This window comes from Diadema antillarum, unplaced genomic scaffold (genome assembly GCF_040938485.1).
Source record: "Diadema antillarum isolate AM-2024a unplaced genomic scaffold, OU_Dant_1.0 seq00000320_RagTag, whole genome shotgun sequence".
NCBI classification, from domain to species: Eukaryota; Metazoa; Echinodermata; class Echinoidea; order Diadematoida; family Diadematidae; genus Diadema; species Diadema antillarum.
In genome coordinates, this window is record NW_027271339.1 from 1,697,436 (window position 1) to 1,720,477 (window position 23,042).

At 38.0% G+C, this 23,042-nt stretch overlaps 1 protein-coding gene across 3 annotated transcripts; it reads right to left on the minus strand.

Annotated features, from left to right (window-relative positions):
* Positions 1 to 5,898: 5,898 nt before the first annotated feature.
* On the minus strand, positions 5,899 to 22,420 carry LOC139730529 (uncharacterized). 3 transcript variants are annotated; one of them, XM_071641382.1, is made up of 7 exons: positions 22,348 to 22,420; positions 19,977 to 20,160; positions 14,529 to 14,694; positions 13,247 to 13,325; positions 9,599 to 9,919; positions 9,110 to 9,334; positions 5,899 to 6,342 (listed from the first exon to the last, which is right to left on the minus strand). In XM_071641382.1, the coding sequence occupies exons 2-7, from the start codon at positions 20,000 to 20,002 to the stop codon at positions 6,230 to 6,232; spliced, it is 930 nt and encodes a 309-aa protein (XP_071497483.1). In that variant the 5' UTR covers positions 20,003 to 20,160; positions 22,348 to 22,420; the 3' UTR covers positions 5,899 to 6,229. The 3 variants fall into 3 exon arrangements, with proteins under 3 accessions (XP_071497483.1, XP_071497482.1, XP_071497485.1); XM_071641381.1 differs by lacking the exon at positions 22,348 to 22,420 and adding an exon at positions 21,198 to 21,321; XM_071641384.1 differs by lacking the exon at positions 22,348 to 22,420 and adding an exon at positions 21,153 to 21,321.
* Positions 22,421 to 23,042: the final 622 nt, after the last annotated feature.

The window sequence follows — 23,042 nt, forward strand, 5'->3', positions numbered from 1 at the left end:
TGATATGTAATGCACGAATGGATACTGAGTTGAGAGAGATAGAGAGAGAAAGAGAGAGAGAAAGAGGTAATTGTATGTAGTCGCTCTAGATGACCATCATCAGTGGCAGCTTATTGCCAGTTGTGTGATGTCCATGCAGCTTGACATGGTGTCAAATCTAACAGAAAACCAGTGAGAAATATACAATTTTCCTGTTATAGTACATTTTAAAACAAAGAAGATATGCGTGGTTGATTTATGTGAAGATCAATTCATTTAATCAAGCTTTGTTGCTGGATACTTAAGTCGCATCAGAATTTTCAGATAAAAGATTGAAACAAGGTATACGTAACTATTGAACCTATAGGTAGTTTAGTTAGTTACATCAATGCAGTAACAAGCAATTATATACACATATTCGTCTGTGTTTTAATTAAATTTTGTTCTAACTTGTCTGTGTGACATTTTAGTTAATGAGATGTGAAGATAATGGCATTGTGTAAGAAAAACAAAGCTAGAATTGTACTTTATACCTGGTGGCTGCACCAACTACCAAGTGAATATTGAACCACAGAGAAAGAAGCAAGTTTGACTCAGACTGTCTCAAAAATGGTAGCATCAAAGCATATACAGACTTTAGCATATCAGACTTTATAGTAGGTGAATTATTATTGTACTTTCAAACAGTTGTGTAGGGGTTGTTAGCTCACCCGCGCCATTGGCTCGATTGAGCGATTGCGATCGTCCGTCGTCCGTTAACTTGTTAAATCTTCAGCTTCTTGAAAACTCATTAACTGATTGTCATATAACTTGGCTGGTAGCATCCCTAGGGGAATCCCCCCCCCCCCCCCCCAAGACATGATAGAGATAAAAATAGTACTATGAGTAAGTACATTGGTGACTGTAGTTTCAAGTGTGTACATGGCAGATTTGGGGGAGGGGGCCAATTGGGGCCCAAAGTTTACATTTTCCACCTTCTTAAAAATGCATGGTCAGATTTTCACCAAACTTGGCTGGTATTATTGCTGGTTGGTAGAATATTTACAAGTGGGCACCATTCCTCCACCTCCCCTCGAGACCCAACAACCCCCAGATTTGAGAATTAAAGAAAAAAAAGAAGAAGAAACAAACGAACAACCATAAAGTTAAAAAGTACCCTGAGCAAAAATTATTTAATGTACTGTGAATGTTACTCATGGTGGATCCAGGGGACCCCATCGTGGCCAGGACCGAATTTTGGGCCTGATTTGACATTTTGATCTTTTTGAAAATGCTTGGTCACATTTTACATATTTGGCAGATAGTTTTGCCAATGTGATGGGATATATGGAGACCATGACCCCATGGAGGCCCTTAAAGCCCCCCCCCCCCCCCCCCAATTCTATGTTCATGGGCTAGAATGTGTGGAAGGTAAACTAGTTTTACTCAAGCGAGTGCAAGGCCTGCAGGTCTCTTGTTGAGTATCTACTGTACCTTTTTGTATGTGATGAGCTGAGACCCTACAGTGATATTGTTAATGCCTCTTAATGCCACATACTATTATTTCTTTTGTTTTTATAAGACCATTCATGCATGCAAATATCAGGATGAATTTTGTACATGTAACTTCAAGTGACCTGATAATGTACTGTAGTATAAATGTTATAACTGTATTGACTACATTGAATGAACAAACATCTGTGTGTGTGTTTTATCCGTGTATTTATATACATTGCATATTGCATTATTGATACATACATGTATACTATTACTTGGAGAGAGGGGAATAGCATGATGAGCTGCATGCTCCTTTATGAAAACCAGAGAGTTAGAAGGTAGTTAATGTGCATAACAAAACAATGATACAAGTACACATATGCACACAATTTTGATTTGTTTTGATTTTAATATAGTGCATTATTCATAAAACTATTTCATTTATCATTAGAGGTATTATGTGTCTCACACATTTAAACAACACACATGCATACATATATATACAATTTAGGAACATGCAGTTACATCACTAGAATCTTTGGTAACACAACAGAAAATGAACCCAACACAAAATAATTCATTATTATGTCAAAAATTGACAAGTACAGGATGTAGGAGCCTATATAATGTATGACTGCACACTTCTAAGTAGCAATTCAGCAAGGAACAAATACATGCACATATTACATAAGCTAAACATTACATGGAAAACAATGGTGGCAACAAGTCAAATTATTTAGTGTTAAAGCAGGGTCTGAAGAAGTGCAATTTCTGTAATTGACAGAGAAATTGCTCCCGTCACTCACTAAAGTCAGCATAAATGATACCCGCACACACACAAAGACACACACACATGCATATATGTATGTATACATATGTATATCTATGTAGTGTTATAATATATTTGTGTGTGCGTGTGTGAGTGGATTGAGTGACTGCAGCATTACAGTGCACTCCTGCTATAATGAACAGTTATAACAAAAATTTTATAACAACGAAGTAAACGTTCAGATCCAAAAATTATTTAAGTTTTTGTATACTCTATTGTTTGGCTGTAACAAAATTTCCATATTATGAAAGACAATTGTTTGCCCACAAAAGTGAATTTGGAGGAAAATCAGACTATCAAAGATTGCAATAGTTCTTGACATCACTGCAGGCTAATGATATGAAGAAAATCTTAAGAGGATTCAACATACTTATTTCAATTTTCCACCATTATGAAAGAGAACTTGACTGGCCTCTTTCAGAAAGCAGGGATAATATTACCCTTAGCACATGAAAAAAGTCAAGGGAATGTGTATTGTTCATCCCCCCTCCCCCCGAAAAAAAAAGAAACCTTTTTCTACACTTTCTGAAATCATCTTGCAGTGACATCTGGTAATGTAGTCTCCTCATCCAGTGATATATAGTGACACTGAAATAGTAAGTCAAAACATTCTGAATTTCACCAGACAATCTAGATAAACAAATCAAAAGGCACTTACCCTTTCTTATGTAAAACGAGGAATGTTCACGCGCATTTTAATTACGCGAATTTGCCAGCGCAAAATTCGTGTGCATTTGCGAAATTAAAATGCACACGAAAGTTCTTGGTTACACTATATGCATTGAAAGCCAGTGGCAGTTCGCGAAAATTTCATGCCGCAAAGAGGGCCGTTGCCTCCAATTCGCAAAAAATTCATGCCACAAATGTATCGTGTTTTACAGTACATTAGGCATACAATTGTACTTCATAATTGATCACCATCACTTATTTGTAAAATAAGTTTACAAGTCCATTGGTGTGTGTGTGTGTGTTGAAATCACTCAAAGGCACTAGACATCCTGAATGCCCTATTGAGCCATAAAGAGCAAACCTGCTGCACTTAAAATATGTCGGCGAATTTATTTCTTCAGACTTTGGCAACTCGGGGGGGGGGGGGGGGGGGGGGATAAAAGTTTGTTGCTTCAACAAATGGATACATGAAAAACAGAGATAATATCTTGCTCAAATTAATCTACTTCATGTTCTGAATACCAAACAAATCAAAAAAAGGATTTTAGTTGTTTTGTATCTTTTGAGACGGACAAACAGGCATATTACATTCGTATGTACACGCTGTGTCTGTTAAATTCGTTACACGTTCCACATTAGAATACATTGCGTATACATGTACATTTATCAACATACATTATTACACAGCAACAGCTCACAGAAACTTTATAATAAAAATTGCAGTGACATGATATTGCATGCCAGAATCTCATCACTACAACATAGTAATATGTACCCAATAATATTCAGTAATCATTTGCTTCTCAGTGGATCTACAATACATACATGTATTTGAATACCGAAGAATGAAATATGAAGCCATTCCTCCTCTTGCCCCTTGAACAAATCACTGGTTCAAGACATGTTTTACATATTGCTACTCTCCTGTGTCTGAGTTGAATTCAGAAGCTGGAAAGACGGTACTGTATACGCCATATATTTGATGAGTCTAATTTTTGCAAATGGCATATACAGTAGTTCATACTAAAACTGAGCAGTCACACCTGTACTGAAATACTACCACGTCTAAAATGAACAGCAACAAAATTACCATGTCAGAACGGTATTTCTGGTTCAACAATTGTCCACAAATATGGCTATAATTATAGAAGCATGTACAATTTGTGCATTTGGCAAAATGCATTACTGTAGGTAATAAAATAAATTTCTATTTATTCAAGGCACAATTGTGTATCATGCACAGCAAGCTACTCTATCATTCACTTATTTACATTTTACTTGGCAGATAAAGATGTGATGACCATTACACACTTCATATGAAAAATATTCAACTTTATTAAGGCAATCAAGGTGTAATTTCTTCAGGTAATAATCATAGAAAATGGTGTGAATACTTACTCTGATGATACATTAAGGCATGAAACACTTTTCTATTGTATCAAATAACAAAAAAAACAAAGTATCCCCCTTCCCGCCACCCATCAAAAACAAACAAACAAACAAACAAACCCACTAAACACACACACAACACACACACTCAAAATGCTATTAAAAAAGGTGTCCATCTTCCCTCCCTTTCTCCCCACAACAATTAGATATCTACATTACGAACAATTGATATGGGTAATTCCATAAAATAGGGACCCACTTTGTGACATGCCTATTTTGCCAATAAAATCAGAAAATCAGATTTTTGTTCAACATAACTTTAAAAAACATTCATATTGAGTAAGTCCCTTGAAAACTGACTGAAAATTAACATTCTAAACTGAAATTGAAGGAAGTCAGCATACCAAATTGCAGTGTATGGGGAAAAACTGGTTCACCATGTAAAGGGGACCATTTTGGCATCTTACCACATATTTCAAACTAGTTTTATGTTTGTTTCAATAGAAGAGATTATTTTGAAGTAAGAAATTAACTATACTATTGAAAAAATGACACAACCCCTATTTTTGGCCCGGAAAAAGATTCTTCAATGTTTCTCGTGTAAGGGGGACACCAAATATTATTTTTGCATTTTTTCTTTTCAAATTAATAGAGTGGTCAATTTTTGATACCTGTTACAAAGAAACCACAGCTACAATACATTGTAAAATATGCCAATGAGGAGCAATTATTGTTGTGATAAGACACAAAAACTTAGCTATCACTGTGCCCCCACGAAATATTTAGGGGGACACCAAAGCCACGTGTGTGAAAATTATAATTTGGTCTTTTTTTCAATTTTATTTATTTTACCCCAATTTTCTCTTGAAATCTTTTAAACTATGTGACTGCTACCAAAATAACAAACAGTTCAACACTGGTCCTTAATATGGATTCCACACTCATAAATTAAGGTTTCTCGTGTAAGCAATTATGGGGACACCAAAACTTACACGTGAAACGTCTTTCTTGGGATTTACGTGCGCAAATGTGTATCAATTGATGCATGGATTATATTTATAGTGTTCAAAATTTGCTCGTCTCTTTTCATTTTTGACCCCTTAAAATAGAGTTTTATCCACAAACAAGCTGTAAATCTGTCTAACTGGTGTTACAGTAAAATGTCACACAAGTTTGCCCAAAAACGTTGTGATTTTGCACTTTTTGTCAAAATTCATGTGGAACTTTGAAGAAGCAATTTCTATATTTTACTTTGAAAAGGAAGATACTTACCTGAATAAGAGCATTCAGAAGTAAAATTGATTAAAGGAATGTAATTTTTAAGCAATGACAATATGAAGCAAATAGAAGGGGCATTTAACTAGTGGGACCCTTTTTAATGGAATTACCCATATAGATACAGTGGACTCCCGTTATAACAAAGTCCTCGGGACCGGCAGTTTTCTTTCACTATGTCCAAATTTCATTATAACCGAACAAAGAGCGGGTAATGTTGCGGCCTCAATATTTACTTCGTTGTAACCGGAATTGTGTTATTTATAACCATGTTTGTTATAACAGGAGTGCACTGTACCACACTTTACACAGTCCAATCATGGACCTTGGTCCAATCAATGATGACATGTCCTCTACAAGCGGCAATTCCTTGGTCATCTGTTGCACAGTAAAGATGACTTTTACCAAAATTTTCAAAGAAACTGGAATGTATCAAAAACAGTTTGACCTCATGTCATGGAAGGGGTCCTGTTTTTTCTGCCCTTTTGGGAAAGAGAAATGTCAGATCACAGTAAAACTCATCCTAGTAACACACAAAAGAAAAATACACACATACATGAACATATGCACGAAAATAAATCATTCCTCTGAGGTCCTGGTTTGGAACTGGATTTAGGACTTGGCCTCTTCCTTGCGTTCCCTGGGTAATGTCCTCTTGAGGTCCGTACTGTAGAATAGGCTCAGCTTCTCCATTGACTTATTTAGGCTCCCTTTTGATTCTTTGCCTGTGAGAGGCAAGATTGGTAGGATAGCAAAGAGTCATGTCTATAAAGAATTTGTATTGCACTTTTATTCCTTAATGGTTTTGCACTATCCATTGATAAGGTGAATAATCTAAAGGCAGAAACAAACCAATGAGTGGTTGTAATTCTCCATCACTATAGTGTCAATAACAACCCATCTCAAACAATGGTGCATGGGAAGCAGGCAAAGTATCACAAGTCTGGCAGTATATAGTTGTGGTCCCAATATGGAAGAACAGCAGTAAACTCTACATGACTGCAGAGTTAAGATATTTCAACCAAAGAAACTTCAAACAAAGAGCAACATCTCCTCAGTGATACCCCAGATTCACTGATTTAAAGGTAAGGGGAAGGATCAATTCACAGAATCATTGCCCTCTGTTTTGAGACAAGGCTAATGAATACTGTATACACCACATATTTAGGGAGTCTAATTTTTCATGAATTGGGACTTCCTGATAATTTCACAAGTAAACAAAAGAATATCAATCAGTGGGTGTGAAGGCTGAGGTGTGAATTTTCTTCAATTTGTCTCCTTCTACAAATGAAATTTGTAAGATTGCAATTGCTGATCTTTAATTCAACAAACATCTTATCACTGCTGGCAATCAGGGATAGCCTGGTGGTAGTGTCGCTGCCCGGAAAGCAGTAGATGACAGGTTCGAGTTCCGTGTTTCTTTTTTCTGACACGTTTGTTCAATTACAGATCAGCAGTTGCGATCCTACAAATTTCATTTGTAGAGGGAGACAAATTGAAGAAAATTCACAACTCAATTACATAAGTTCAATGTTAAATTCGTGATTGTTGAGCACAGTGCTGACTGTCAGGATCGGAGTTAATATTTTTGCATGTTTTTAAATTTGCAAATGGCATCTGACTTGCAAAATTTGTGAATATAAAAACCTTGCAAAATATTTGGTGTGTACAGTATAACTTAAACTTAATGCTGTGTTTGGTGACCAGAAGTTACCGGTATTTCTACATAACAGTCTTGCAGCAGCATGCTGTCAAAGAGCAAAACACAAAACAACAACTAGAAATGTCGCTATGGCGACTGATGCCTCCGCCATAATACATGATTCGCCCAATAGGTGTATAATGCAATGTCTTCACAATGTGTGATGACAGTTTCACACAACTGGCAAAGCATTGAAATGACAGGTTTGTGAGAAATGTCTTGAATGTTCACTTTCCTTGAACTAGGTAAAAAAAAAAAATTGCTATAATTGTCTAAGAGTGCAGGTACATGTATTTGGGGAATTGAGGATTTTTACTTGACTTCTGACTGACCCTTTTATAAGTTTATGCATTGAGTAATTTTCAAGGTATGAAGAAAGAGTTTAATTACAGTATAAAACAGATTCTTTTATTTTGCATTTAAACCTGGCCTTGACCCTTAACCTTTGACCTTCTGGCAGGAAATTTCCAAGAGAATCTCCATTAGGTAATACATGTATATAAAGTTTTAAAAATAATAATGCAAGCATTGCATATACTAGTAAATGAGAGAAATAGTAAAATTTTGAAGAGTTGACCTTGACCTTTGACCCCTGACTATATTGACCCATCACCCCTAAATTCCCTAGATAATCCCTGCCAGTCAGTACATGCGTATGCACCAAGTTCCATGAAGATACATTGACCCATTTGCGAGAAAAGTGAAATTGTAACATTTTCACCTAATCTTTGACCTTTTGACCTTTGACCTTATGACATGAAACTCTCTCTGGAGAATCTCTATGCAGTAGTACATGTCTACACTAAGTTTCAAGAAAATACCTTTGGGCATTGCATGGATATGGGGGAAATAGCAACATTTTTAGCATTTGACCTTGACCTTTTGACCTTTGACCTCTTGCCAATGTCACTAAAATCTACTCAACTAATTGCCCCATCATACATCCTTGGACCAAGTTTGGTGAAAGCTGCTTCATCCAGTTTTGAGTTATCACGTAAACAGATAAATTTCAGGATTTGACCTTGATCCTTGACCTTTGACCTCTGTCCGATTTCACTCAAAAATTTATCAAGTAATTGTCCCACCATACATCATCCTCGGACAAAGTTTGGTAAAATTTGCTTGATCCAGTCTAGAGTTATCGCGTAAACAGATACAATTTCATGATTTGACCTTGACCTTTGACCTTCGGCCGATTTCACCCAAAATCTAATCAAGTAATTGCCCCATCACACTTTATACTTGGACCAAGTTTGGTAAAATTCCAGTCAATATTACTCAAGTTATCGCGTAAACGAAAGTGGACGGACGTACGTACGGACGGATGGACAGCCCGAAAACATAATGCCTCCAGCACCACTTCGTGGCGGAGGCATAAAAAAGTAAGTCATTAAGATGAGATACTACTAAAATCCAAGTGATGATGGGTGTAACAAGGGTGTAAATAAAACCATTTTACCTCCAAAATGATGTAGCAGGGTAAAGAGGTTTGGCATCTGCATTGAAATATCTCAAAGTACAGGTATGCTACTGTATTTCCAAGTTCTCTGGCCTTGGGATTAGGAGAAACCAAGACATACATGTGGCAGAGCCCCCAAGGGAAATTACATGTCTATGCTAGTAGCCCGCTTTCTTCATAAAACCAATTGCATTTCCTTATAACACCCAGTACAGATGAATAGAAAACGACAAAGAAAATAGACATTCTTGCAAAAGTTTTAGCAGAAAACGGAACATAAAATACGACGATCATTGCCATATAATTGTGTTACACCAAACTGAACACTCACCTGAGGATTTCTTGCCATTGGACCTATTCTCCCTGTAGTATCCAGTGTTAATTTTCCGAGTTTCATCAACATCGCCAGCAGAGCGGGTACATCTGTGAAAGTATTTTGGCCGAACAGGGAGCTTGGGTGGGTTCCTCCACACACTTGGGTCTGCCTCATATTGGCGCTTTCTGGTGCCTACCAAGTATTTGTAGTATCTCTCCACTTCCTCTCTGGTGTGGAATCCTATCAGTATGTGGTACAAAAAGAGAAAATGGACAGTATGGCAGCATGGTCAATTTTGTCCAGTTTATTACCAAATTATATGCAAATCACATACGCGCAGAAATTTTGTCAGATCAACTGCAATAATTGTTGTTCTCAATTAATAGACACTACAAAAAGGTCACATATCTAGTGATCTTGGGAGTTTGCATGGTAACTCAACACTCTATAAATAAAGTCAAATCTCTCTCTACCATTTTCCCCACCCCTCCTGTAGCTTCTCACCTGTCTCAACCTGGTGATTAAGGATCTGCCTGTATCTCCTCTGCTGTAGTGACTTCATGTTGCCCACACTGTAGACACTAGCTGTGTGCCACAGATACTCCCTCTGGCCTGGGTTCAAGTCGGGATGGTGAAGCTTCTCGCTGTCATCAAAGGCTTGTGGCAGGCTAAGTGGTCGCCGTAAAGGCTTTCGGTAGACTGAAATGGGGCGGTGGTATTCATAGTAGCCAGGTGCATCATGGGAAACATGGCAGGTGACATGGGAAGGGTAGGCCCACTCATGGGAGGAGGTTTCTGAGGATGCATCAGATGTGTCTACTGAGCCTGGTGTATAATGGTAGTGTGTGTGGAGAATGATGGAAATCAAGTTCAACAATTAATCACCATTCTTCTATTCACTATGTGAAAGTATTCATCACTCACAATATCTATGCTGCCATGTACGAGATGACAAATGATTGGCAACAGAAAACAATTCTATAACTGAGGTAATTATCTTATTTCTGTACCAACATTGCTTCCAGCTGTACATGATATTTGCAGTCAATCTACAACTGAGAAATTAAAGGGATGGTATAGTTTTGGTTGAGATGGGGATAAAGGTTTTAATTTTTTTTTTTTTTTGGGGGGGGGGGTGAGATAATTAATAACTACTTACATGAAGTATTAAAGAACATACAATTCTAAGAGGAATAAAAAGTTTATATGATGAAAATCCATATTGAAATGGCTGATATCCAAAGACAAAGCAAGATAACATGGTTATAACAGAAGGTAGGACCCCACCTTCTAAATTTAGGCCACTAGACTGGCCTAAATTTAAACCTTTCAAAATTTTGTCATGGTGGCACTCTGCATGTGAACAAACTATTAAGTGGCCTGCAAAAATCATGGGTAATCATTGCTATTGTAGAAGGAATACAATTTATTGCATGAATGGTTTAGAATTAATCAAATGAAAATCGATGCCACTGAAACAAAACTTATGGTTTTTTGAACCAAACGTAAGATTAGAAATCAGATTCTAAAAATTACTCACGGAGAAGATTACCTTGAAAATGTTACAAATATCAAGTATCTTGGTGTAATTCTTGATCAGAGTTTAAACTGGTCATTACATGTATCGAATATAATTAGCAAAGTTAATCGAGCAATAATCATGTATCAGGAGGATAAAGTCTTTTTGAACAGGAAAAATTCTTGCACAGCTGTATTACTCATTTATCCTATTGCACATAGAGTATTGCTCGGTGGTTTGGGGAAAGTGCAACAAAACAGACCATGTCAAACTACAACAAACTCAAAATAGATATATGCAAGACTGGTTCTAAATGCAAATTACTCAACTACCAAAGAAACTCTATTGAATAGACATGGGTGGCAAAGCATCGACAGTACAATTAACTATCAGTATTGTATTTTTGTTTTAAAGATACTTCATGATTCATATACATTGTATATAGCACCGTACTACCTGAATGATCTTGCCACAGAATGTCCTATATATTATGTCACCCATCATTCTACTCTAAATCCACTGTTTATTCCGAAGCCCAACATCAAATTTTAAAAATGATCATTTTCTTTCATAGCACCCAGTATTTACAACAAACTCCCAACCCATATTCGAACTGCAACAACACTCATCTCTTTCAAGACCCAAATACAATTAATTAACTTCTCAGTGCAGATTTAACGCAAATTCTGGTTTATTCTTCTATAATTTTGTGCACCGACTAAAGCCACAACTGTTGTGTGTCAAATTGATTACCCTGTTTTGTTATATAGTATCTTATCTGTTATGAGTTTAGTTTAAATTGTTTCTGTTTGTTTTTCTTGTTTAGTTGTTTTTGTGTCTGACTTGGTATATTTTGGTTTTGTCGTAATATCTCTTTACACTGTGCAAATAATAAGTTCTGATCTGTATTGTATATTTATGTTAACAGGGCTCTTTTTTAAAGCAGGCCTATTGGCTCTGAATAGACTACTCTGTTTTTAAATAAGACAGAATAAATTGTTATAATGATTAATGGCTTGACAATTTAATATTTTGTTGACCATTTTATCATGATTATTATCAATTCATTGATACTAGTTATATAACCGGATGTAATTATTAATGATCATTACCATTACTATTAGAATGATTTAATAATTAAAGCCTAAATCACACCATTCACAAATAGACACACCTGTTATGGAATAGAGAAGTGGGATTACTCAGCAAATTAATGGCTGAAGTCGATCCCAAACAACCCAAATAACAAAATATGAACAGAATCTCACGCGATATCATTTTAAACTAACACAAAGGAAGGTGACTGGAGCTCTAGTTTTTTATACAGTGGGCTTAGCCATGGATTTAGCTTTACCCTGCACTGGTCGAATCTGCAAACACACACATACACACACACACACACACACACACAAAATTATGTGTATCTTACAGAATTTATCAGCAAAATATAAGTAGGAAATGGTGAAGTACAGTCAAGATGATTCGATGATAACTAATATTCAATCACAAGTTTGGAAATCAATGCAGACAAAAAATAAAAAATAAATAAAAAATGAAGTATCGTACACTAAAGAAATTTTACTACATGCGTGATGACGTCATATCCCATGATGTCATGATCACTGCATTTCTGGGCTTGCAATTTGGTACTGCATTTGGTCCAGCTTTTGCTTACATTGAGAAAAGGCTAGGCCAAGCCCGGGCAGAGCCCAGGCAAAGACTACCTCCAGAGCTTGGCCAAATGCGCAGTCATGTTTGGTACCGCATTTGGCCTGTTGAGCATTCACAGTGAAATTTAGGCTGGCCTCATTTTCACTGTAAGTGGGGTCTAATTACCTCGAAAAATATTAAAACCTGAACCCCCATCTCAAGTGAAGCTATACCATCCCCAAAGATCTGTATACTCCTGACAGTCTTAATTTTTGGTCACAGTACTGATTTCAAACATTTCCAATTCTTAAACTCTTTTGTGCGTGTGTGTGTGTGTGGGTGTTTGTTTGTGCGTGTCTTCATGCATTCACTATCACTTCAATGGATTTTTTTTAATGTACATGGTAGACGTATACATATGTGTGTGTGTAATGCTTATTGGTGTGATACTCAATTCTTTGACAGATTAAACAAGGACATCCTGTGGCTTCAAATTCCTGGTACAGGTACCTCTTCCAAGATGAATGTGACAATAAAACCATGACTTAAGAAATTCACTAATTGTTGCTTTCTGCCTCTTCTTGTACAGCACAAGGGGCCTGGTTCATATCATTCACTATCACAAGCCATCCGAGTTAACTACAAAGTTGATATCATTTGCTAATTTTCCAGAGTGTGAATAATAAGGATGTCTTCACCAGGTTTGCACTTTGCTTGTGTCAAGAAAGGGGATATCTTCAATGTGAGAGTTGTGATTCTCTCACACACACTGCCTCACCATCCTTTGACCTAACCAAGGGACAAAAGTGATTTTGTCTCTTGATGTGATTTCATAAAACACACTCAGCTGGTCTTTCTAGGTACACCATTTTGTTTGTAAAGAAGACATACTGGTGACACAGTCAGCCTGTCATCCTACTGTTTCTTTATGCAACTCAGACTCTGAACATTAATATTGTTTGATCTGATTCAGAATTGTTTACCTGGCCTTGGTGAACTCTTCAGAGGCATTCTGTGATGTTGCAGGCGGGAGGGGGCAGTCTGAGTCCTGAAATGATTTGGCTGATGGAATAGAAAATACAGAAAGGTTACACAGTAATAAACTGGGCCATATGTCATGCAATGGATGTGATATACACAATGGAGCTGCAAGCCTATACAGGCATACTCATGTCTTAAGTTTTGGTTCGACTTGGTGTTTTCTTTCTGCTTAGTTACTGTATCTAAAATGAACATGAAGACTACAATATAGCAGCTCAAATACTGATTTATAACATTTTGTATGTGTGTTGTTGGGTTTTTTGTTTTTTTTGTTTTTTTTTTCTCGCTATCATGCTGCTGAAAGAAGATGATCATGGCAGCAGACCTCAGCGTGTACCCGTTGTAAAAAACTGTATTCATATAGCTTTCATTCACATACACAGGCATCCCCATCACACAAAGCAAAGTAACGTAACACAATAAATAATAAATGTGTCCCATGCTTTTTTCCACTTGAAATATAGGTGTATAAAATCCTAGAAAGATTTCAGCAATGAAGATTAAAAATGTCTTATTTCTATTTTATGGTTTTAAATATAGATGTGATATTAATTTTCAGAAAATCTTTCATATACGTGGAAGAGATATAATACTGGTACATTAAATTGGGTAAAAATTCTGATGATTTTCTTAGCTAGGGTACATTACACAGCAAAAATGGCCTATTTGGGGGATACCTAATCTGTGACATGAACTTACAGCATGGAGGAAGAAGCCCATTTGAGCACTTATTCAAATGACATATCATTTTCAGATTCAATTCCCTGCAAACAAATATACTTTGTGTAAATCTGTGAATATCAAAAAAAAATCTCGCTGTAAATGCTATTTAGTGCCTGAAAGGACTTCTTGCTAATAAATGACTTCTTTCAGTGTGATGGTTATGTAAGTAAAAATGATCTATTGGTAGAAGTGATGTGGTAAAGTAAGCTCAATATCTATCTATTAAAAAAAAATAGATTTAAAAACAAAATTTTGCCTATCTGCAACAAGGTGTATCTCACTTTTATATTTTCTTTAAGATTTAACCATTTCTTTCCCCTCTCCAACCCCCCCCCCCCCCAAAAAAAAAAAATGAAACAAAAAGACAGAAGCAGTGTACTTGTTTTTCACAAAACTTCTCCGACTGGCAAAGTGAAAAACCCCTGCTACAGGCTTTGATACTTTTGGTAAAGTTTCATTCATATCATACAAAGCAATTGGAATTGCATAGTCATTGCTTACTGTACTCTTAGGCCTTCGTTGCAGTCTGTACTGGGAGGATGACACTGACTCTGCTGTAATGGATGAATCACTGACATCGTTCTCAGTGTCACTGGCATTACCAAGTTCGCACTGACACCCTGAATTGCGATGTGCCCTGGAAGACTTTTGGTTCTCCACTGGTGTGCTTACAGTTGAAAAACACATCAAGAGAAATGTACAGACATCTTGCATTTATGAGGATATGAAAATACACATTGTGAAAGTCACTCCAGATACAGTGCTCTCCCATTATAACGAACATGGTTAAAACAAAATTCTTGTTACAACAAAATCAAATTCACATCCCAAAACCATCATCTATATATGTTTACACACTATAGGCCTACTGTTCAGTTATAACAAAATTTTGACATAATGAAAGAAACTCGCTGGTCCAAAGGACTTTGTTATACCAGGAGTACAATTACTTTTATGGAATGATGTAGCAACACACATTTTATACATGGATAGAATCCCTTTCTTACTGAAATATTAAGAATTCAGAAAAAAGTCTGTCAAGAAATGCTGCCTAAATGCCACACACAAGAGGTACCTGTATATAAAAAAAAATACCTTTGACCTTTTTTGTTATTGTTGTTTTTTAGAGGCATGTCATTCATGGTTGAATATTAACACATTTATCTTTGTGAATAAATTCACATTCAAGCAGCACTTTTCAAGAAGGAATAGTACCTGGTAAACTAGAAATTGGCGCTCGGCGGGTCGCGCAGCCGAGCACATGTATCCCCCGAACCCACAGCAGCAGACATCATTGCAATATATAGAGCTCACACAGAAATTCCATAAATAAATACAGTTATCATGGCAACAATGATCCTGTCCACATTTTGCCTCTGGGTACCAAATTTGATGACAATAATATGATGCAGTGGTGTAACTCTGCAGAATCTAAAGTATCCTCTGGTAGTACCTGTGAAGGAATACAATTATGGAGTAATCTGGATGCATTGTAAACCTAACCCTCTTCCAATCTGCGATTTGGATGAATTGGGATAAAAATGTATAATATGGCAATACAGTATTGTAGGTGACAACAGGTATCAATGCAGACAATTTTTTTTGTTGTTTCCACTTCTGATACTTTATTGTTTTGTTAACTGACAAAACGGGTTCCATGACAAATGCTGTGATGACAAATGCTCCGGCAAGGAATCCTAGTGTTGAAGCACACATAAAGCTTAACTCTTGCCATAATCCAAATCTTTAGTCTGCCTTGAACCTAACACCCAATCATACCCATGGAGAAGAAACGCAGCCGGTAGAGCGCTCACAAGGAAATCTCTGCTATTTCCACAAAAATTCTTGTTACCATGGCAACGATGTCTCCACCCACACCAAAAACAATATGCGTCTTCATCTTACCATAATACACCTTCATGCCAAATTTGAAGATGATCGAAGAAGACCTGCAGCCAGTAGAGCGCTCACAAGCAGACCCTATTGGATTTACCTTTTCATGTATAAAGACGGAACAAGCGAGGGCGCCATCACCAAAAACCATAGGCATCTTTGTCTTATCATAATACACCTTCATGCCAAATTTGAAGATGAACGAAGAAGGACTGCAGCCAATACAGCGCTCACAAGCAGACCCTATTGAATTTACCTTTTCATGTATAAAGACGGAACAAGCGAGGGCGCCATCATCAAAAACAATAGGCCTCTTCATCTTACCATAATACACCTTCATGCCAAATTTGAAGATATCGAAGAAGGACTGCAGCCAATACAGCGCTCACAAGCAGACCCTATTGGATTTACCTTTTCATGTACACAGACGGAACAAGCAAGGGTGCCATCATCAACTAGAAATGTCGCTATGGCGACTGGTATGCCTCCGCCATAATGCATGATTCTCCTAATAGGTCTATAGTACATGTGGACAATGTGTGATTACATTTTCACAAAATTGGCAAAATATTAAAATGACATGATTGTCACAAATGTATTGAATGTTTACCTTCCTTGACCTATGTTTAATTGGATGAATAGGAGAGCATGTATTTGGGGATTTAAGAACTTTAACTTGACATTGACCATTTCATAAGTTTATGCACTGAGTAATTTTCAAGGTATGGAGAAAAAGCGCAATTTCTGTATTGAACAGTAAATTGTTATCATTTTCATCTGGCCTTTGATTTATAAGAGAATCACTGTCAGGCAGAACATACATAAATTCAGCATGTACTAGGTTTCAAGATAACTTGAGCCACTTCCGAGATATGGAGAAAGAAGTAAGTTCAGCACTTTCACTTGATCTTTGACCTTTTGACCTTTGACGTTCTTGGCAAAAAAAAAAATCCCAGAGAATCTCTATTGGGTTATACATGCATACATTGAGTTTAAAAAAAAAATCCTGCTGGCATTGCATAAATATAAGGAAAATAGTAAAATTTTGAAGTATTGCCCTTGACCTTTGACCCCTGACCTTTGACCCCATGAACCCTAAATTCCCTAGATAACCACTGCCAGTCAGTAGATGCATATATACTATGTTCCATGAAGATACCTTGAACAATTTCCAAGATACAGAGAAAAAAGTGAAATTTTAACATTTTGCTTGACCTTTTGACCTCTGACCTTTTGACCTCATGACCCCAAACTTTCACCAGAGAATCTTAATTGGGTAGTACATGTATACACTAAGTTTCAAGAAAATATCTTCAGGCATTGCATAGATATGGGGGAAATAGTAAAATTTTAAGCATTTGACCTTGACCTTTTGACCTTTGACCTTGAGCATGTGCACCCAAAAGTTGATAGGCACAACTTCACCCCCTAATACACATACATGCCAAGTTTCATTAGGATACCTCAAAAGGTTTTGGTAGTTACCCTGTCCACAAAATTCATTACGGACGGACGGAAGGACGGACGGACGGACGGAAAGACGGACGGACGGACGGACGGACGGACGGACGGACGGACGGACAACCCGAAAACATAATGCCTCCGGCACCACTTCGTGGCGGAGGCATAAAAACCATAGGCATCTTTGTCTTATCATAATACACCTTCATGCCCAATTTGAAGATGATCAAAAAAGGACTGCAGCCAGAAGAGCGCTCACAAGCAGACTCTATTGGATTTACCTTTTCATGTATAAAGACGGAACAAGCAAGGGCGCCATCACCAAAAACAATAGGCGTCTTCGTCTAACCATAATACACCTTCATGCCAAATTTGAAGATGATCGGAAAAGAAACGCGTCTGCCGCCGCCACAGAGATTTCCTTGTGAGCGCTCTACCAGCTGCGTTTCTTTTCCGATCATCTTCAAATTTGGCATGAAGGTGTATTATGGTTAGACGAAGACGCCTATTGTTTTTGGTGATGGCACCCTTGCTTGTTCCGTCTTTATACATGAAAAAGTAAATCCAATAGGGTCTGCTTGTGAGCGCTCTACTGGCTGCAGTTCTTCTTCAATCATCTCTAAATTTGGCATGAAGGTGTATTATGGTTAGACGAAGATGCCTATTGTTTTTGGTGATGGCGCCCTCGCTTGTTCCGTCTTTATACGTGGAAAGGTAAATCCAATAGGGTCTGCTTGTGAGCGCTCTACTGGCTGCAGTTCTTCTTCGATCATTTTCAAATTTGGCATGAAGGTGTATTATGGTTAGACGAAGACGCCTATTGTTTTTGGTGATGGCGCCCTCGCTTGTTCCGTCTTTATACATGAAAAGGTAAATCCAATAGAGTCTGCTTGTGAGCGTTCTACTGGCTGCAGTCCTTCGATCATCTTCAAATTGGGCATGAAGGTGTATTATGGTAAGATGAAGAGGCCTATTGTTTTTGGTGATAGCGCCCTCGGTTGTTCCGTCTTTATACATGAAAAGGTAAATTTAGTAGGGTCTGTTTTTGAGCGCTCTACTGGCTGCAGTTCTTCTTCGATCATCTTCAAATTTGGCATGAAGGTGTATTATGATAAGACAAAGATGCCTATGGTTTTTGATGATGGTGCCCTTGCTTGTTCCGTCTTTATACATGAAAAAGTAAATCCAATAGGGTCTGCTTGTGAGCGCTCTACTGGCTGCAGGTCTTCTTCAATCATCTTCAAATTTGGCATGAAGGCGTATTATGGTTTAGAGAGGAAGCCTCTTGTTTTTGGAGTGGGCAGAGACACTGTTGCCATGGTAACAAGAATTTTTGTGGAAATAGCAGAGATTTCCTTGTGAGCGCTCTACCGGCTACGTTTCTTCTCCAATCATCTTCAGATTTGGCATGAAGGTCCATTATGGTAAAGACGCCTATTCTTTTTGGTGATGGCGCCCTCGCTTGTTCCGTCTTTATACATGAAAAGGTAAATCCAATAGCATCTGCTTGTGAGCGCTCTACTGGCTGCAGTTCTTCTTCAATCATCTTCAAATTTGGCATGAAGGTGTATTATGGTAAGATGAAGAGGCCTATTGTTTTTGGTGATGGCGCCCTCGCTTGTTCCGTCTTTATACATGAAAAGGTAAATCCAATAGGGTCTGCTTGTGAGCGCTCTACTGGCTGCAGGTCTTCTTCGATCATCTTCAAATTTGGCATGAAGGGTTATTAATGTAAGACGAAGACGCCTATTGTTTTTGGTGTGGGCGGAGACATGGTAACAAGAATTTTTGTGGAAATAGCAGAGATTTCCTTGTGAGCGCTCTACCGGCTGCGTTTCTTCTCCATGGGTATGATTGGGTGTTAGGTTCAAGGCAGACTAAAGATTTGGATTATGGTAAGAGTTAAGCTTTATGTGCTCTTCAACACTAGGATTCCTTGCCGGAGCATTTGTCATCACAGCATTTGTCATGGAACCCGTTTCGTCAGTTAACAAAACAATAAAGTATCAGAAGTGGAAACAAAACAAAAAATTGTCTGCATTGATACCTGTTGTCACCTACAATACTGTATTGCCATATTATACATTTTTATCCCAAATTCATCCAAATCGCAGATTGGAAGAGGGTTAGGTTTACAATGCATCCAGATTACTCCATAATTGTATTCCTTCACAGGTACTACCAGAGGATACTTTAGATTCTGCAGAGTTACACCGCTGCATCATATTATTGTCATCAAATTTGGTACCCAGAGGCAAAATGTGGACAGGATCATTGTTGCCATGATAACTGTATTTATTTATGGAATTTCTGTGTGAGCTCTATATATTGAGATGATGTATGATGCTGTGGGTTCAAAGGATACATGTGCTCGGCTGCGCAACCCACCGAGCGCCAATTTCTAGTTATTAATGCTTTAAGAGGCAAAACACTTGGAGCAGCATCACCAAAAACAATAAGGGGTCTAAGTTTCACCATCATGCCCTTCCATACCAGTTTGAAGGAAATAAACCTAGAAATGTGCATGGTACGATGGTAGAGTGCACACACAGAACTTTATGGTGGCTGCCTTCATGTTTCTAGTATAGCACTCACCTGGTTTCCCCATTTTCGTCAGACATCTTAAAAGTCTGTGATGCTAGATAGATCCAGACTTCATCACACTACAGTCCAAACAACTCCTAGTTTCTTTGCGAAGGCTTTTTGAGGGAAGTCTTTCCTTAATTAACGGACCGTCATTCTGGCTGTGATCTCTTCAGCAGATTCGATTTGCACTGCACTGTAAACATAGTGTACAAACATGAACATCATAAAAAATTTTATGAAATCACTTGAACAGGATTTTCTTTAATTTGGAACTTCGGCCTACCTTAAAATAACACGAAACAAGTAAAACCTTGATCGATTGTGCCAAGAGAATCCGAGCTTTGTCATAGAAGACAGCACATAAAATGTATAGTGTCATTAATTCCTATATATACCATAGGTTTTATAAATTCATTTTGTAAATTCATATCTAAAGCTCTCAGGTCATAGGAATAAGGATCAGGATATTTAGGCCTACACATGTTTGGGAATGGACTTGTGAGGAACATTATGCACATGAATTAAAATTGTGAATTTAACTAGATGAATGGTTGGACTTACTACCTGACTAGTAGGGTGTAGTATTGTAGGCGAGTAGAACTAGTACTTATACTCATCGACCATCTTTTTGTTTAATACCTTGTATTTTAGAAAATATTCCTCAGTTTAACCTTTATTTCATTCACCATAGCAGAAAATACTGCAGATTCATGTCACGGTTCAGATTGTCGACTCATATTATACACATGGAATTTTCGGCGTCACGAAAAGCAAGCGATATTTTTTACTGTACGCAAGTGCAAGCTCATCATTTTAAATGACTGCCTGTTCTCCGATAAAGCACATAAATCTAGTGAATGGCGAAAGACATGTTAACATCAATTAAGTGTTCACTTGTACTAATGAAGATTTTCTTCGATTCTTTTTCCTCCTTCTTCCATAAATTATTTACCTGTAAACCCCCTCATTTCTTTTCATATGTATTCATGTTCAAATGTTCCAGTGTATTGCGCCCTGTCCCACGCGTACTTTTGATTTTATATGCGAGAAAGCCATTTGCACGAGGATGGTCAATCTAATAATAGGTGGTCGATGAGTATAGTTTACTAGTTAGCAGACTTCCTGTACACTCCAGCTTTCCAAAAATAACCACATTATATTACAAAAACTAGAATCTAAAGTTACTTCTTCTGAAGGTACAGGACAGAGTATAAAGCAGATAATCTTCACCGAAAGATTGGTCTGTAAAGCTGTATCTTGTCGTCGGGGATATGTTCGACGGAGACTACATCTGGCTTCGCAGAATCTTTGTCTACGGAGGAGAGCCGTAAAAGTAAAAAAAATGATAAAAGACTTCTCCGGGCAGACAGATTTTTCTGTCTACATATATAGATCTAGACTAGACTCTAACGGTTAGGGCCTACAGGTTAGATCTTAAAAAAAAAGAGCAGCATCAAATAAATATCACACATTCAGATAAAATAGACAGAAAGATCTGTCTGTCCAGAGGAGTCTTATTTTTTGGACATTATCGCTCTCCTCCGTAGACAATCTATTTATACTACATTTATGAATTAATCTCTAACAGTTAAGTCTCATAAGAAGTTTCAGCATTGGCTAACTGCGACCAGCCCCCCCCCCCCCCCCCCCCCCCCCCCCCCCCCCAACGCTGTGTACTACAAGGAGCGCCCCGCGGGTACAGCATCGGCTAGAGAGTTCACGGGACCCGTTGTCTACTTTGTAAATTTATTGCCACTGATATGCCATATCTGTAGTTCATGATGGCACTGTGAATGTTAGACAGAAAGATCCGTCTGTCCGGAGGAGTCTCTCCTCCATGTGTATAAGGAGGGGATCCGTGAAGCCAGACACAGTCTCCACGGAACATTCCCCGACGACCAGATAGAAAACCTACAGACCGATCTTTCGGTCAATGTGAATGTTTGACCGAAAGATCGGTCTGTATCTGGTCGTTGGGGATATGTTCCGCGGAGACTGTGTCTGGCTTCACGGATCCCCTCCTATAATTCCATGAGTTCTAACAAGTTGGAACTTGTATTAGCAAGTTCTAACGTAACGTGTTAATTAGACAACCTCGACCACTCTAAAGTTAGTAATTTAAGTTTACAGACTTGTCTAACTCAACTGTTAGAATCTACGCCACACGCACACGGCAAGGTTTTTTTTAGGCTGTGTGAACTCGTCTAACGTTAAATTTACTAAGTTATTGAGTAGACACTAACGTTACAGTAAACACGGCAAACTGAGCCAGTGAAAAAAAGAAGAAAATAAGGTAACATTCGAACTCTTGATCCTGTAAGTTTTGAGACGTTCAGAGTCTAAAACTCTAAGTCTAACGGTTAACGTTAACGTTACTTACCAACCGCAGCCAGTTCAGACTTCCTCATCAGAGCTGATATAGATCTAGATTAGATCTAGAAACTACTCAGTATGTCAATATGTCAGTATGTGCAATGTGAGGAGGAATTGAAGTATGTGTATTGTGATGGTAATAGTATTGGAAGAAACAGCGTTTTGGTGGCACAATACAATTATTCGTACCTATTCTAAACCACTGCACTGTAGTGTAAACGTATCAACGTACAGTTTTGTACATTGTACGTGCTCATGTGCTGGGATGGATGCATGGGGTTGCCGGTGCGGTTAACAACCCTACTCCCTTGTCATGCCTGCTCTTTTTTGTACCTGCGGGCCAGCCGTCCGTCGCCGTCACCGGCCGTGGCGTGCGTAGTGTCCCTGTATCTCAATACAGACAGGGACACTAATGCAGTGCCCCGGCCCCCTGTACACTCTCGTCTCCAAGCGACGCGACAGCCACTCGATCGTGTGTTAAAGCGTAGGTTGAGCTCCAGTCGTTTCTCTCTCTCTCCCTCTCTCTCTCTCTGTGTACACTTGTACTAGTATTTTGCTTCGTTTTGCCTTTGTTTTTTGTTTTTGCCACGTGGTAGACCTACATGTGCATACTGAGCAGTAATATTTTCTACTCACAGTTTCCTCAAACATATTTAATCTGTTAAAAAGTTAATAACTGCATGTGCCAACATTGTAGGCCCC

Bases quoted from the DNA above. Each gene is read 5' to 3' on its own strand.
- LOC139730529 (XM_071641382.1), bottom strand. From the start codon at position 20,002: ATGTCTGACGAAAATGGGGAAACCAG. The intron at 13,326-14,528 runs GTAAGCAATGAC...CTATTCCATCAG, and splicing joins AACGAAGGCCTAAGAGTACA to CCAAATCATTTCAGGACTCA. The intron at 9,335-9,598 runs GTGAGAAGCTAC...ACATACTGATAG, and splicing joins TAATCACCAGGTTGAGACAG to GATTCCACACCAGAGAGGAA.